The sequence below is a fragment of the Salvelinus alpinus genome, chromosome 11, assembly GCF_045679555.1.
Source record: "Salvelinus alpinus chromosome 11, SLU_Salpinus.1, whole genome shotgun sequence".
NCBI classification, from domain to species: Eukaryota; Metazoa; Chordata; class Actinopteri; order Salmoniformes; family Salmonidae; genus Salvelinus; species Salvelinus alpinus.
Window position 1 is genome coordinate 73,938,566 of NC_092096.1, and position 15,281 is coordinate 73,953,846.

At 45.0% G+C, this 15,281-nt stretch overlaps 1 protein-coding gene across 2 annotated transcripts in view; it reads left to right on the top strand.

Annotated features, from left to right (window-relative positions):
* LOC139534785 (sodium/hydrogen exchanger 9B2-like) overlaps positions 1-15,281 on the top strand; it is a 55,933-nt gene that overhangs the window by 14,781 nt on the left and 25,871 nt on the right. For both annotated transcript variants that reach the window (XM_071334233.1, XM_071334236.1), the window contains 2 exons: positions 7,348-7,454; positions 8,912-9,061. In XM_071334233.1, coding sequence (XP_071190334.1) covers positions 7,348-7,454; positions 8,912-9,061 — 257 coding nt within the window. The remainder of the gene's footprint in view (positions 1-7,347; positions 7,455-8,911; positions 9,062-15,281) is intronic.

The window sequence follows — 15,281 nt, forward strand, 5'->3', positions numbered from 1 at the left end:
AAACATTCAGGTTACATCTGACCACTAAACGCAGTAGTAAAACACTCAGGTTACATCTGACCACTAAACGCAGTAGTAAAACATTCAGGTTACATCTGACCACTAAACGCAGTAGTAAAACACTCAGGTTACATCTGACCACTAAACGCAGTAGTAAAACACTCAGGTTACATCTGACCACTAAACGCAGTAGGAAAACACTCAGGTTACATCTGACCACTAAACGCAGTAGTAAAACATTCAGGTTACATCTGACCACTAAACGCAGTAGTAAAACACTCAGGTTACATCTGACCACTAAACGCAGTAGGAAAACACTCAGGTTACATCTGACCACTAAACGCAGTAGTAAAACATTCAGGTTACATCTGACCACTAAACGCAGTAGTAAAACATTCAGGTTACATCTGTCCACTAAACGCAGTAGTAAAACACTCAGGTTACATCTGACCACTAAACGCAGTAGTAAAACACTCAGGTTACATCTGACCACTAAACGCAGTAGTAAAACACTCAGGTTACATCTGACCACTAAACGCAGTAGGAAAACACTCAGGTTACATCTGACCACTAAACGCAGTAGTAAAACACTCAGTTTACATCTGACCACTAAACGCAGTAGTAAAACATTCAGGTTACATCTGACCACTAAACGCAGTAGTAAAACACTCAGGTTACATCTGACCACTAAACGCAGTAGTAAAACACTCAGGTTACATCTGTCCACTAAACGCAGTAGTAAAACACTCAGGTTACATCTGACCACTAAACGCAGTAGTAAAACACTCAGGTTACATCTGTCCACTAAACGCAGTAGTAAAACACTCAGGTTACATCTGACCACTAAACGCAGTAGTAAAACACTCAGGTTACATCTGACCACTAAACGCAGTAGTAAAACACTCAGGTTACATCTGACCACTAAACACAGTAGTAAAACATTCAGGTTACATCTGACCACTAAACACAGTAGTAAAACACTCAGGTTACATCTGACCACTAAACGCAGTAGTAAAACATTCAGGTTACATCTGGCCACTAAACGCAGTAGTAAAACATTCAGGTTACATCTGACCACTAAACGCAGTAGTAAAACACTCAGGTTACATCTGACCACTAAACGCAGTAGTAAAACACTCAGGTTACATCTGACCACTAAACGCAGTAGTAAAACATTCAGGTTACATCTGACCACTAAACGCAGTAGTAAAACACTCAGGTTACATCTGACCACTAAACGCAGTAGTAAAACATTCAGGTTACATCTGACCACTAAACGCAGTAGTAAAACATTCAGGTTACATCTGACCACTAAACGCAGTAGTAAAACATTCAGGTTACATCTGACCACTAAACGCAGTAGTAAAACACTCAGGTTACATCTGACCACTAAACGCAGTAGTAAAACATTCAGGTTACATCTGGCCACTAAACGCAGTAGTAAAACATTCAGGTTACATCTGACCACTAAACGCAGTAGTAAAACATTCAGGTTACACCTGACCACTAAACGCAGTAGTAAAACATTCAGGTTACATCTGACCACTAAACGCAGTAGTAAAACACTCAGGTTACATCTGACCACTAAACGTAGTAGTAAAACACTCAGGTTACATCTGACCACTAAACGCAGTAGTAAAACATTCAGGTTACATCTGACCACTAAACGCAGTAGTAAAACACTCAGTTTACATCTGACCACTAAACGCAGTAGTAAAACACTCAGGTTACATCTGACCACTAAACGCAGTAGTAAAACACTCAGGTTACATCTGACCACTAAACGCAGTAGTAAAACACTCAGGTTACATCTGACCACTAAACGCAGTAGTAAAACACTCAGGTTACATCTGACCACTAAACGCAGTAGTAAAACACTCAGGTTACATCTGACCACTAAACGCAGTAGTAAAACACTCAGGTTACATCTGACCACTAAACGCAGTAGTAAAACACTCAGGTTACATCTGACCACTAAACGCAGTAGGAAAACACTCAGGTTACATCTGACCACTAAACGCAGTAGTAAAACACTCAGTTTACATCTGACCACTAAACGCAGTAGTAAAACATTCAGGTTACATCTGACCACTAAACGCAGTAGTTTAACATTCAGGTTACATCTGACCACTAAACGCAGTAGTAAAACACTCAGGTTACATCTGACCACTAAACGCAGTAGGAAAACACTCAGGTTACATCTGACCACTAAACGCAGTAGTAAAACATTCAGGTTACATCTGACCACTAAACGCAGTAGTAAAACATTCAGGTTACATCTGTCCACTAAACGCAGTAGTAAAACACTCAGGTTACATCTGACCACTAAACACAGTAGTAAAACACTCAGGTTACATCTGACCACTAAACGCAGTAGTAAAACACTCAGGTTACATCTGACCACTAAACGCAGTAGGAAAACACTCAGGTTACATCTGACCACTAAACGCAGTAGTAAAACACTCAGTTTACATCTGACCACTAAACGCAGTAGTAAAACATTCAGGTTACATCTGACCACTAAACGCAGTAGTAAAACACTCAGGTTACATCTGACCACTAAACGCAGTAGTAAAACACTCAGGTTACATCTGTCCACTAAACGCAGTAGTAAAACACTCAGGTTACATCTGACCACTAAACGCAGTAGTAAAACACTCAGGTTACATCTGTCCACTAAACGCAGTAGTAAAACACTCAGGTTACATCTGACCACTAAACGCAGTAGTAAAACACTCAGGTTACATCTGACCACTAAACGCAGTAGTAAAACATTCAGGTTACATCTGGCCACTAAACGCAGTAGTAAAACATTCAGGTTACATCTGACCACTAAACGCAGTAGTAAAACACTCAGGTTACATCTGACCACTAAACGCAGTAGTAAAACACTCAGGTTACATCTGACCACTAAACGCAGTAGTAAAACATTCAGGTTACATCTGACCACTAAACGCAGTAGTAAAACACTCAGTTTACATCTGACCACTAAACACAGTAGTAAAACATTCAGGTTACATCTGACCACTAAACGCAGTAGTAAAACATTCAGGTTACATCTGACCACTAAACGCAGTAGTAAAACACTCAGGTTACATCTGTCCACTAAACGCAGTAGTAAAACACTCAGGTTACATCTGACCACTAAACGCAGTAGTAAAACACTCAGGTTACATCTGACCACTAAACGCAGTAGTAAAACACTCAGGTTACATCTGACCACTAAACGCAGTAGTAAAACACTCAGGTTACATCTGACCACTAAACGCAGTAGTAAAACACTCAGGTTACATCTGACCACTAAACGCAGTAATAAAACACTCAGGTTACATCTGACCACTAAACGCAGTAGTAAAACACTCAGGTTACATCTGACCACTAAACGCAGTAGGAAAACACTCAGGTTACATCTGACCACTAAACGCAGTAGTAAAACACTCAGTTTACATCTGACCACTAAACGCAGTAGTAAAACATTCAGGTTACATCTGACCACTAAACGCAGTAGTAAAACATTCAGGTTACATCTGACCACTAAACGCAGTAGTAAAACACTCAGGTTACATCTGACCACTAAACGCAGTAGGAAAACACTCAGGTTACATCTGACCACTAAACGCAGTAGTAAAACACTCAGTTTACATCTGACCACTAAACGCAGTAGTAAAACATTCAGGTTACATCTGACCACTAAACGCAGTAGTAAAACGTTCAGGTTACATCTGACCACTAAACGCAGTAGTAAAACACTCAGGTTACATCTGACCACTAAACGCAGTAGTAAAACACTCAGGTTACATCTGACCACTAAACGCAGTAGGAAAACACTCAGGTTACATCTGACCACTAAACGCAGTAGTAAAACATTCAGGTTACATCTGACCACTAAACGCAGTAGTAAAACATTCAGGTTACATCTGGCCACTAAACGCAGTAGTAAAACATTCAGGTTACATCTGACCACTAAACGCAGTAGTAAAACACTCAGGTTACATCTGACCACTAAACGCAGTAGTAAAACACTCAGGTTACATCTGACCACTAAACGCAGTAGTAAAACATTCAGGTTACATCTGACCACTAAACGCAGTAGTAAAACATTCAGGTTACATCTGACCACTAAACGCAGTAGTAAAACATTCAGGTTACATCTGACCACTAAACGCAGTAGTAAAACATTCAGGTTACATCTGAACACTAAACGCAGTAGTAAAACACTCAGGTTACATCTGACCACTAAACGCAGTAGTAAAACATTCAGGTTACATCTGGCCACTAAACGCAGTAGTAAAACATTCAGGTTACATCTGACCACTAAACGCAGTAGTAAAACATTCAGGTTACACCTGACCACTAAACGCAGTAGTAAAACATTCAGGTTACATCTGACCACTAAACGCAGTAGTAAAACACTCAGGTTACATCTGTCCACTAAACGCAGTAGTAAAACACTCAGGTTACATCTGACCACTAAACGCAGTAGTAAAACACTCAGTTTACATCTGACCACTAAACGCAGTAGTAAAACATTCAGGTTACATCTGACCACTAAACGCAGTAGTAAAACGTTCAGGTTACATCTGACCACTAAACGCAGTAGTAAAACACTCAGGTTACATCTGACCACTAAACGCAGTAGTAAAACACTCAGGTTACATCTGACCACTAAACGCAGTAGGAAAACACTCAGGTTACATCTGACCACTAAACGCAGTAGTAAAACATTCAGGTTACATCTGACCACTAAACGCAGTAGTAAAACATTCAGGTTACATCTGGCCACTAAACGCAGTAGTAAAACATTCAGGTTACATCTGACCACTAAACGCAGTAGTAAAACACTCAGGTTACATCTGACCACTAAACGCAGTAGTAAAACACTCAGGTTACATCTGACCACTAAACGCAGTAGTAAAACATTCAGGTTACATCTGACCACTAAACGCAGTAGTAAAACATTCAGGTTACATCTGACCACTAAACGCAGTAGTAAAACATTCAGGTTACATCTGACCACTAAACGCAGTAGTAAAACATTCAGGTTACATCTGAACACTAAACGCAGTAGTAAAACACTCAGGTTACATCTGACCACTAAACGCAGTAGTAAAACATTCAGGTTACATCTGGCCACTAAACGCAGTAGTAAAACATTCAGGTTACATCTGACCACTAAACGCAGTAGTAAAACATTCAGGTTACACCTGACCACTAAACGCAGTAGTAAAACATTCAGGTTACATCTGACCACTAAACGCAGTAGTAAAACACTCAGGTTACATCTGTCCACTAAACGCAGTAGTAAAACACTCAGGTTACATCTGACCACTAAACGCAGTAGTAAAACACTCAGGTTACATCTGACCACTAAACGCAGTAGTAAAACACTCAGGTTACATCTGACCACTAAACGCAGTAGTAAAACACTCAGGTTACATCTGACCACTAAACGCAGTAGTAAAACACTCAGGTTACATCTGACCACTAAACGCAGTAGTAAAACACTCAGGTTACATCTGACCACTAAACGCAGTAGTAAAACATTCAGGTTACATCTGACCACTAAACGCAGTAGTAAAACATTCAGGTTACATCTGACCACTAAACGCAGTAGTAAAACATTCAGGTTACATCTGACCACTAAACGCAGTAGTAAAACATTCAGGTTACATCTGAACACTAAACGCAGTAGTAAAACACTCAGGTTACATCTGACCACTAAACGCAGTAGTAAAACATTCAGGTTACATCTGACCACTAAACGCAGTAGTAAAACACTCAGGTTACATCTGACCACTAAACGCAGTAGTAAAACACTCAGGTTACATCTGACCACTAAACGCAGTAGGAAAACACTCAGGTTACATCTGACCACTAAACGCAGTAGTAAAACATTCAGGTTACATCTGACCACTAAACGCAGTAGTAAAAAACTCAAAATGTTAAATTTAGAAAATGTAGAGAGTAGAATTGACACAATCCCAGTTATATCTACAATTGTGTTGTATCCCCCTACAGGTTCTAGTTGGTATAACCTGTCTGTCTCCCCCTACAGGTTCTAATTGGTATAACCTGTCTGTCTCCCCCTACAGGTTCTAGTTGGTATAACCTGTCTGTCTCCCCCTACAGGTTCTAGTTGGTATAACTAGTCTGTCTCCCCCTACAGGTTCTAGTTGGTATAACCTGTCTGTCTCCCCCTACAGGTTCTAATTGGTATAACCTGTCTGTCTCCCCCTACAGGTTCTAGTTGGTATAACCTGTCTGTCTCCCCCTACAGGTTCTAGTTGGTATAACCTGTCTGTCTCTCCCTACAGGTTCTAGTTGGTATAACCTGTCTGTCTCCCCCTACAGGTTCTAGTTGGTATAACCTGTCTGTCTCCCCCTACAGGTTCTAATTGGTATAACCTGTCTGTCTCCCCCTACAGGTTCTAGTTGGTATAACCTGTCTGTCTCCCCCTACAGGTTCTAGTTGGTATAACCTGTCTGTCTCCCCCTACAGGTTTTAGTTGGTATAACCTGTCTGTCTCCCCCTACAGGTTCTAGTTCGTATAACCTGTCTGTCTCCGCCTACAGGTTCTAGTTGGTATAACCTGTCTGTCTCCCCCTACAGGTTCTAGTTGGTATAACCTGTCTGTCTCTCCCTACAGGTTCTAGTTGGTATAACCTGTCTGTCTCCCCCTACAGGTTCTAGTTGGTATAACCTGTCTGTCTCCCCCTACAGGTTCTAGTTGGTATAACCTGTCTGTATCCCCCTACAGGTTCTAGTTGGTATAACCTGTCTGTCTCCCCCTACAGGTTCTAGTTGGTATAACCTGTCTGTCTCTCCCTACAGGTTCTAGTTGGTATAACCTGTCTGTCTCCCCCTACAGGTTCTAGTTGGTTTTACCTGTTGTCTCCCCATCCAGGTTCTAGTTGGTATAACCTGTCTGTCTCCCCCTACAGGTTCTAGTTGGTATAACCTGTCTGTCTCCCCCTACAGGTTCTAGTTGGTATAACCTGTCTGTCTCCCCCTACAGGTTCTAGTTGGTATAACCTGTCTGTCTCTCCCTACAGGTTCTAGTTGGTATAACCTGTCGTCTCCCCATCCAGGTATTAGTTGGTTTTACCTGTCTGTCTCCCCCTACAGGTTCTAGTTGGTATAACCTGTCTGTCTCCGCCTACAGGTTCTAGTTGGTATAACCTGTCTGTCTCCCCTACAGGTTCTAGTTGGTATAACCTGTCTGTCTCCCCCTACAGGTTCTAGTTGGTATAACCTGTCTGTCTCCGCCTACAGGTTCTAGTTGGTATAACCTGTCTGTCTCCCCCTACAGGTTCTAGTTGGTATAACCTGTCTGTCTCCCCCTACAGGTTCTAGTTGGTATAATCTGGGTCGGGGGGTGCTGGAGGTTGGAGGAGGAACAATCATCGGAATCATTCTTGGATTCTTCCTCCGTTTTTTCCCCAGCAGAGACCAGGTAAGAACCTAACAGTGTGTGTCTCTCTCTGTCTGTGGAGGGGTGGGATGTTGCGAGTGGGTAGGTTGGTATGTGTTTCACTCATTTACATTACCAGTTAACACACACTTTCCATTCACATGTATATACATTACATGACACAAACAAATCGCAGCAAGGGGGCCAGTCTCAGTGGTAGACCTATAGCTGTTAGAGCCAGTCTCAGTGGTAGACCTATAGCTGTTAGAGCCAGTCTCAGTGGTAGACCTATAACTGTTAGAGCCAGTCTCAGTGGTAGACCTATAACTGGTAGAGCCAGTCTCAGTGGTAGACCTATAGCTGTTAGAGCCAGTCTCAGTGGTAGACCTATAACTGGTAGAACCAGTCTCAGTGGTAGACCTATAGCTGTTAGAGCCAGTCTCAGTGGTAGACCTATAGCTGTTAGAACCAGTCTCAGTGGTAGACCTATAGCTGTTAGAACCAGTCTCAGTGGTAGACCTATAGCTGTTAGAGCCAGTCTCAGTGGTAGACCTATAACTGGTAGAGCCAGTCTCAGTGGTAGACCTATAGCTGTTAGAACCAGTCTCAGTGGTAGACCTATAGCTGGTAGAGCCAGTCTCAGTGGTAGACCTATAGCTGGTAGAGCCAGTCTCAGTGGTAGACCTATAGCTGGTAGAGCCAGTCTCAGTGGTAGACCTATAGCTGGTAGAGCCAGTCTCAGTGGTAGACCTATAACTGGTAGAGCCAGTCTCAGTGGTAGACCTATAGCTGGTAGAGCCAGTCTCAGTGGTAGACCTATAACTGGTAGAGCCAGTCTCAGTGGTAGACCTATAACTGGTAGAGCCAGTCTCAGTGGTAGACCTATAACTGGTAGAGCCAGTCTCAGTGGTAGACCTATAGCTGGTAGAGCCAGTCTCAGTGGTAGACCTATAGCTGTTAGAACCAGACATAGTCTACTATACCGTTTCCATATCTGTTATGACATAGTCTACTATACCGTTTCCATATCTGTTAAGTCTACTATACCGTTTCCATATCTGTTATGACATAGTCTACTATACCGTTTCCATATCTGTTATGACATAGTCTACTATACCGTTTCCTAGTGCAGAGCAGTAAGTTAACCCTTCATCCTGTACTGACCCAGGCTGTTAGAGCTGGAGTACTTGCTTCCCACATTTGTTGACAAAAATTGTCTCTGTCTCTCCCTCATGCTCTCTCTTCGCTCTCTTTCTCCCGCCTCTCTCTCTCCATCCCCTCTCTCCATCCTCCATCTCTCCCTCTTTCTCTCCCTCCTCTCTCTCTTTCTCTCCCTCTTCTCCCTCTCTCTCTCTCTCCCCTTCCCTCTCCTCTCTCTGTCTCTCTCTCTTCTCCCTCTCTCTCTCCCCTTCCCTCTCCTCTCTCTCTCTGTCTCTCTCTCTCTCTCTCTCCCCTTCCCTCTCCTCTCTCTCTCTTTCTCTCTCTCTCTCTGTCTCTAGGAGGATGTGGTATTGAGGAGGAGTGTGATGTTGCTGGGTCTGTCTGTGTTTGCTGTGTTCGGAAGTCGAGTGGCTGGTTTCCCGGGAGCAGGTGGACTCTGTACTCTGGTCATGGCCTTCCTAGCTGCACTGGGCTGGGGGGCAGAGAAGGTTAGTGTGTTTGTAAAGCATTTAGAATGTCTTTATGAAGTTTTAACATGTTTATAAAGCACCTACCTTGTTCTTAACTGACTTAGTTAGATAAAGGTTAAATCTATGTCGACACCCCTTCAAATGAGTGGATTTGGCTATTTCAGCCACAGCCGTTGCTGACAGGTGTATAAAGTCTAGCACACAGTCGTGTAATCTCCAAAGACAAACATTGGCAGTAGAATGGCCTTACTGAAGAACTCAGGGACTTTCCACGTGGCACCGTCATAGGATGCCACCTTTCCAACAAGTCAGTTTGTCAAATTTCTGCCCTTCTAGAGCTGCCCCGGTCAACTGTAAGTGCTGTTATTGTGAAGTGGAAACGTCTAGGAGCAACAACGGCTTAGCTGCGAAGTGGTAGGAGACACAAACTCACAGAACAGGACCACCGGGTGCTGAAGCGCGTAAAAATCATCTGTTCTCGGTTGCAACACTCACTACCGAGTTCCAAACTGCCTCTGGAAGCAACTTCAGCACAATAACTGGTAGTCGGGAGCTTCATGAAATGGGTTTCCATGGCTGAGCAGCCGCACACAAGCCTAAGATCACCATGTGCAATTCCAAGCGTCGGCTAGAGTGATGTAAAGCTCGCCGCCATTGGACTCTGGAGCAGTGGAACCGCGTTCTCTGAATCACGCTTCACCATCTGGCAATTTTTGATATTGCTACTATGCAAATATGCAAGTAACCATTTCACCTTCTGTATCCTGTTCATGTGACAAATCAACATTTCATTTTATTTGATATAGTGTGTTTACCAGAGACGGTAATGTGAAGAACAACATGACCTGCACCAAAGTCAGATTAGGAAACAGCCCAACGACCAGATAAAGGGTATCTAAACACCTGGAGTGTTTAGGCTACTACTTTCACCACTTTTAGTCTTGAAATCTTTGGTTGTTTATTACACTACCTCACTCTGTTTAGCACATGGCCTCACATATGAATCCTTAAAGAGATGGGTGGGGCTAAGGCATAAGAGTGTGTGAGTGATGCTGAATGGATGTAGACAAAGAAGAGCTCCCCAGTAGGTGTACCAAAACATTCAACGGCCATTTTCTCAAAAGTGGGGTTATAAATGTATCAACTTTCAAAGCAGAATTACTTTCCTAAACTGCAGTGTATGATATTCCATTTTCTAGCTCTGCAATTGTAAAAAAAAAAAAAAACATTTTGCTACATAGGATCGAATCGAACTGGTCGGTCACATTTGTAAAACATAACTGTTTTCCTTCGTGGGGTAAGAGAGGTACCACACTGGGGACTTTAATAAAGCAAATCTGAGGAAAACGCTACATCATCAACACATCTCCTGCGATACTCGCTCATCAAGAACTTTTGCCCACCGCTACTCCCTCTTCCAGCATGGCTACAAGGCCCTCCCCCGCCCTCCCTTCAGCAAATCAGATCACGCCTCCATTCTGCTCTTCCCCTCCTACAGGCAGAAACTTAAACAGGAAGTACCTGTGATAAGTTCTATTCAACGCTGGTCTGACCAATCGGAATCCATGCTTCAAGATTGTTTTGATCTCATGGAATGGGATACGGTCCAGGTTGCCATTCCGTGACTCGTGACTGAGTTCATCAGGAAGTGTATAGAGGATGCTGTTCCCACTGTGTCGATTGAAATTTATCCAATCCAAAAAACATGGATAGATGGCAGCATTATCACAAAACTGAAAGTGCAAACCATTGCATTTAACCACGGCAAGGTGACTGGTAACACAGACAAGTACAAACAGTCCAGCTATGCCGCCTGGAAAGGTAATCAAACAAGTAAAACGTCAGTACTGGGAGAAAGTGAAGTCGCAAATCAACGGCTCAGACATGAGATGAATATGGCAGGGACTCCAGACATTCATGGATTATAATATAGTCTAATGGGGGAGGCTAGTAACAGTGACTATAGTTCATGGTACTGGGTGGAGACTAGTAACAGTGACTATAGTTCAGGGTACTGGGGGGAGGCTAGTAACAGTGACTATAGATCAGGGCAGGGTAATGGGGGAGGCTAGTAACAGTGACTATAGTTCAGGGTACTGGGGGGAGGCTAGTAACAGTGACTATAGATCAGGGCAGGGTACTGGGGGGAGACTAGTAACAGGGACTATAGTTCAGGGTACTGGGGGGAGGCTAGTAACAGTGACTATAGATCAGGGCAGGGTAATGGGGGAGGCTAGTAACAGTGACTATAGTTCAGGGTACTGGGGGGAGGCTAGTAACAGTGACTATAGATCAGGGTACTGGGGGGAGACTAGTAACAGTGACTATAGTTCAGGGCAGGGTACTGGGGGGAGGCTAGTAACAGTGACTATAGTTCAGGGTACTGGGTGGAGACTAGTAACAGTGACTATAGTTCAGGGTACTGAGGGGAGGCTAGTAACAGTGACTATAGTTCAGGGTACTGGGGGGAGGCTAGTAACAGTGACTATAGTTCAGGGTACTGGGTGGAGACTAGTAACAGTGACTATAGTTCATGGTACTGGGTGGAGACTAGTAACAGTGACTATAGTTCAGGGTACTGGGGGGAGGCTAGTAACAGTGACTATAGATCAGGGCAGGGTAATGGGGGAGGCTAGTAACAGTGACTATAGTTCAGGGTACTGGGGGGAGGCTAGTAACAGTGACTATAGATCAGGGCAGGGTACTGGGGGGAGACTAGTAACAGGGACTATAGTTCAGGGTACTGGGGGGAGGCTAGTAACAGTGACTATAGATCAGGGCAGGGTAATGGGGGAGGCTAGTAACAGTGACTATAGTTCAGGGTACTGGGGGGAGGCTAGTAACAGTGACTATAGATCAGGGTACTGGGGGGAGACTAGTAACAGTGACTATAGTTCAGGGCAGGGTACTGGGGGGAGGCTAGTAACAGTGACTATAGTTCAGGGTACTGGGTGGAGACTAGTAACAGTGACTATAGTTCAGGGTACTGGGGGGAGGCTAGTAACAGTGACTATAGTTCAGGGCAGGATACTGGGGGGAGGCTAGTAACAGTGACTATAGTTCAGGGTACTGGGGGGAGGCTAGTAACAGTGACTATAGTTCAGGGTACTGGGGGGAGGCTAGTAACAGTGACTATAGTTAAGGGCAGGATACTGGGGGGAGGCTAGTAACAGTGACTATAGTTCAGGGTACTGGGGGGAGGCTAGTAACAGTGACTATAGTTCAGGGTACTGGGGGGAGGCTAGTAACAGTGACTATAGTTCAGGGTACTGGGGGGAGACTAGTAACAGTGACTATAGTTCAGGGCAGGGTACTGGGGGAGACTAGTAACAGTGACTATAGTTCAGGGTACTGGGGGAGACTAGTAACAGTGACTATAGTTCAGGGTACTGGGTGGAGGCTAGTAACAGTGACTATAGTTCAGGGTACTGGGGGGAGGCTAGTAACAGTGACTATAGTTCAGGGTACTGGGGGGAGGCTAGTAACAGTGACTATAGTTCAGGGCAGGGTACTGGGGGAGACTAGTAACAGGGACTATAGTTCAGGGCAGGGTACTGGGGGAGGCTAGTAACAGGGACTATAGTTCAGGGTACTGGGGGGAGACTAGTAACAGTGACTATAGTTCAGGGTACTGGGGGGAGGCTAGTAACAGTGACTATAGTTCAGGGCAGGGTACTGGGGGGAGGCTAGTAACAGTGACTATAGTTCAGGGTACTGGGGGGCGGCTAGTAACAGTGACTATAGTTCAGGGTACTGGGGGGAGGCTAGTAACAGTGACTATAGTTCAGGGCAGGGTACTGGGGGAGACTAGTAACAGGGACTATAGTTCAGGGCAGGGTACTGGGGGAGGCTAGTAACAGGGACTATAGTTCAGGGTACTGGGGGGAGACTAGTAACAGTGACTATAGTTCAGGGTACTGGGGGGAGGCTAGTAACAGTGACTATAGTTCAGGGCAGGGTACTGGGGGGAGGCTAGTAACAGTGACTATAGTTCAGGGTACTGGGGGAGGCTAGTAACATTGACTATAGTTCAGGGTACTGGGGGAGACTAGTAACAGTGACTATAGTTCAGGGTACTGGGGGGAGACTAGTAACAGTGACTATAGTTCAGGGTACTGGGTGGAGACTAGTAACAGTGACTATAGTTCAGGGTACTGGGGGGAGGCTAGTAACAGTGACTATAGTTCAGGGTACTGGGGGGAGGCTAGTAACATTGACTATAGTTCAGGGTACTGGGGGGAGACTAGTAACAGTGACTATAGTTCAGGGTACTGGGGGGAGACTAGTAACAGTGACTATAGTTCAGGGCAGGGTACTGGGGGGAGGCTAGTAACATTGACTATAGTTCAGGGTACTGGGGGAGACTAGTAACAGTGACTATAGTTCAGGGTACTGGGGGGAGACTAGTAACAGTGACTATAGTTCAGGGTACTGGGGGGAGACTAGTAACAGTGACTATAGTTCAGGGCAGGGTACTGGGGGAGGCTAGTAACATTGACTATAGTTCAGGGCAGGGTACTGGGGGGAGGCTAGTAACATTGACTATAGTTCAGGGCAGGGTACTGGGGGGAGGCTAGTAACATTGACTATAGTTCAGGGCAGGGTACTGGGGGGAGGCTAGTAACAGTGACTATAGTTCAGGGCAGGGTACTGGGGGGAGGCTAGTAACAGTGACTATAGTTCAGGGTACTGGGGGGAGACTAGTAACAGTGACTATAGTTCAGGGTAATGGGGGAGGCTAGTAACATTGACTATAGTTCAGGGTACTGGGGGGAGGCTAGTAACAGTGACTATAGTTCAGGGTAATGGGGGAGACTAGTAACAGTGACTATAGTTCAGGGCAGGGTACTGGGGGGAGGCTAGTAACAGTGACTATAGTTCAGGGTACTGGGGGGAGACTAGTAACAGTGACTATAGTTCAGGGTACTGGGTGAAGGCTAGTAACAGTGACTATAGTTCAGGGTACTGGGGGGAGACTAGTAACAGTGACTATAGTTCAGGGTACTGGGGGGAGACTAGTAACAGTGACTATAGTTCAGGGTAATGGGGGAGGCTAGTAACATTGACTATAGTTCAGGGTACTGGGGGGAGGCTAGTAACAGTGACTATAGTTCAGGGTAATGGGGGAGACTAGTAACAGTGACTATAGTTCAGGGCAGGGTACTGGGGGGAGGCTAGTAACAGTGACTATAGTTCAGGGTACTGGGGGGAGGCTAGTAACAGTGACTATAGTTCAGGGTACTGGGGGGAGACTAGTAACAGTGACTATAGTTCAGGGCAGGGTAATGGGGAGAGACTAGTAACAGTGACTATAGTTCAGGGTACTCGGGGGAGACTAGTAACAGTGACTATAGTTCAGGGTACTGGGGGGAGGCTAGTAACAGTGACTATAGTTCAGGGTACTGGGGGGAGACTAGTAACAGTGACTATAGTTCAGGGCAGGGTAATGGGGAGAGACTAGTAACAGTGACTATAGTTCAGGGTACTGGGGGGAGGCTAGTAACAGTGACTATAGTTCAGGGTACTGGGGGGAGGCTAGTAACAGTGACTATAGTTCAGGGTACTGGGGGGAGGCTAGTAACAGTGACTATAGTTCAGGGTACTGGGGGGAGACTAGTAACAGTGACTATAGTTCAGGGCAGGGTACTGGGGGAGGCTAGTAACATTGACTATAGTTCAGGGCAGGGTACTGGGGGGAGGCTAGTAACAGTGACTATAGTTCAGGGCAGGGTACTGGGGGAGACTAGTAACAGTGACTATAGTTCAGGGCAGGGTACTGGGGGAGACTAGTAACAGTGACTATAGTTCAGGGCAGGGTACTGGGGGAGGCTAGCAACATTGACTATAGTTCAGGGCAGGGTACTGGGGGGAGGCTAGTAACAGTGACTATAGTTCAGGGTAGGGTACTGGGGGAGACTAGTAACAGTGACTATAGTTCAGGGCAGGGTACTGGGGGAGACTAGTAACAGTGACTATAGTTCAGGGCAGGGTCCTGGGGGAGACTAGTAACAGTGACTATAGTTCAGGGCAGGGTACTGGGGGAGACTAGTAACAGTGACTATAGTTCAGGGCAGGGTACTGGGGGGGAGACTAGTAACAGTGACTATAGTTCAGGGTACTGGGGGGAGACTAGTAACAGTGACTATAGTTCAGGGTACTGGGGAGAGACTAGTAACAGTGACTATAGTTCAGGGTACTGGGGGGAGACTAGTAACAGTGACTATAGTTCAGGGTACTG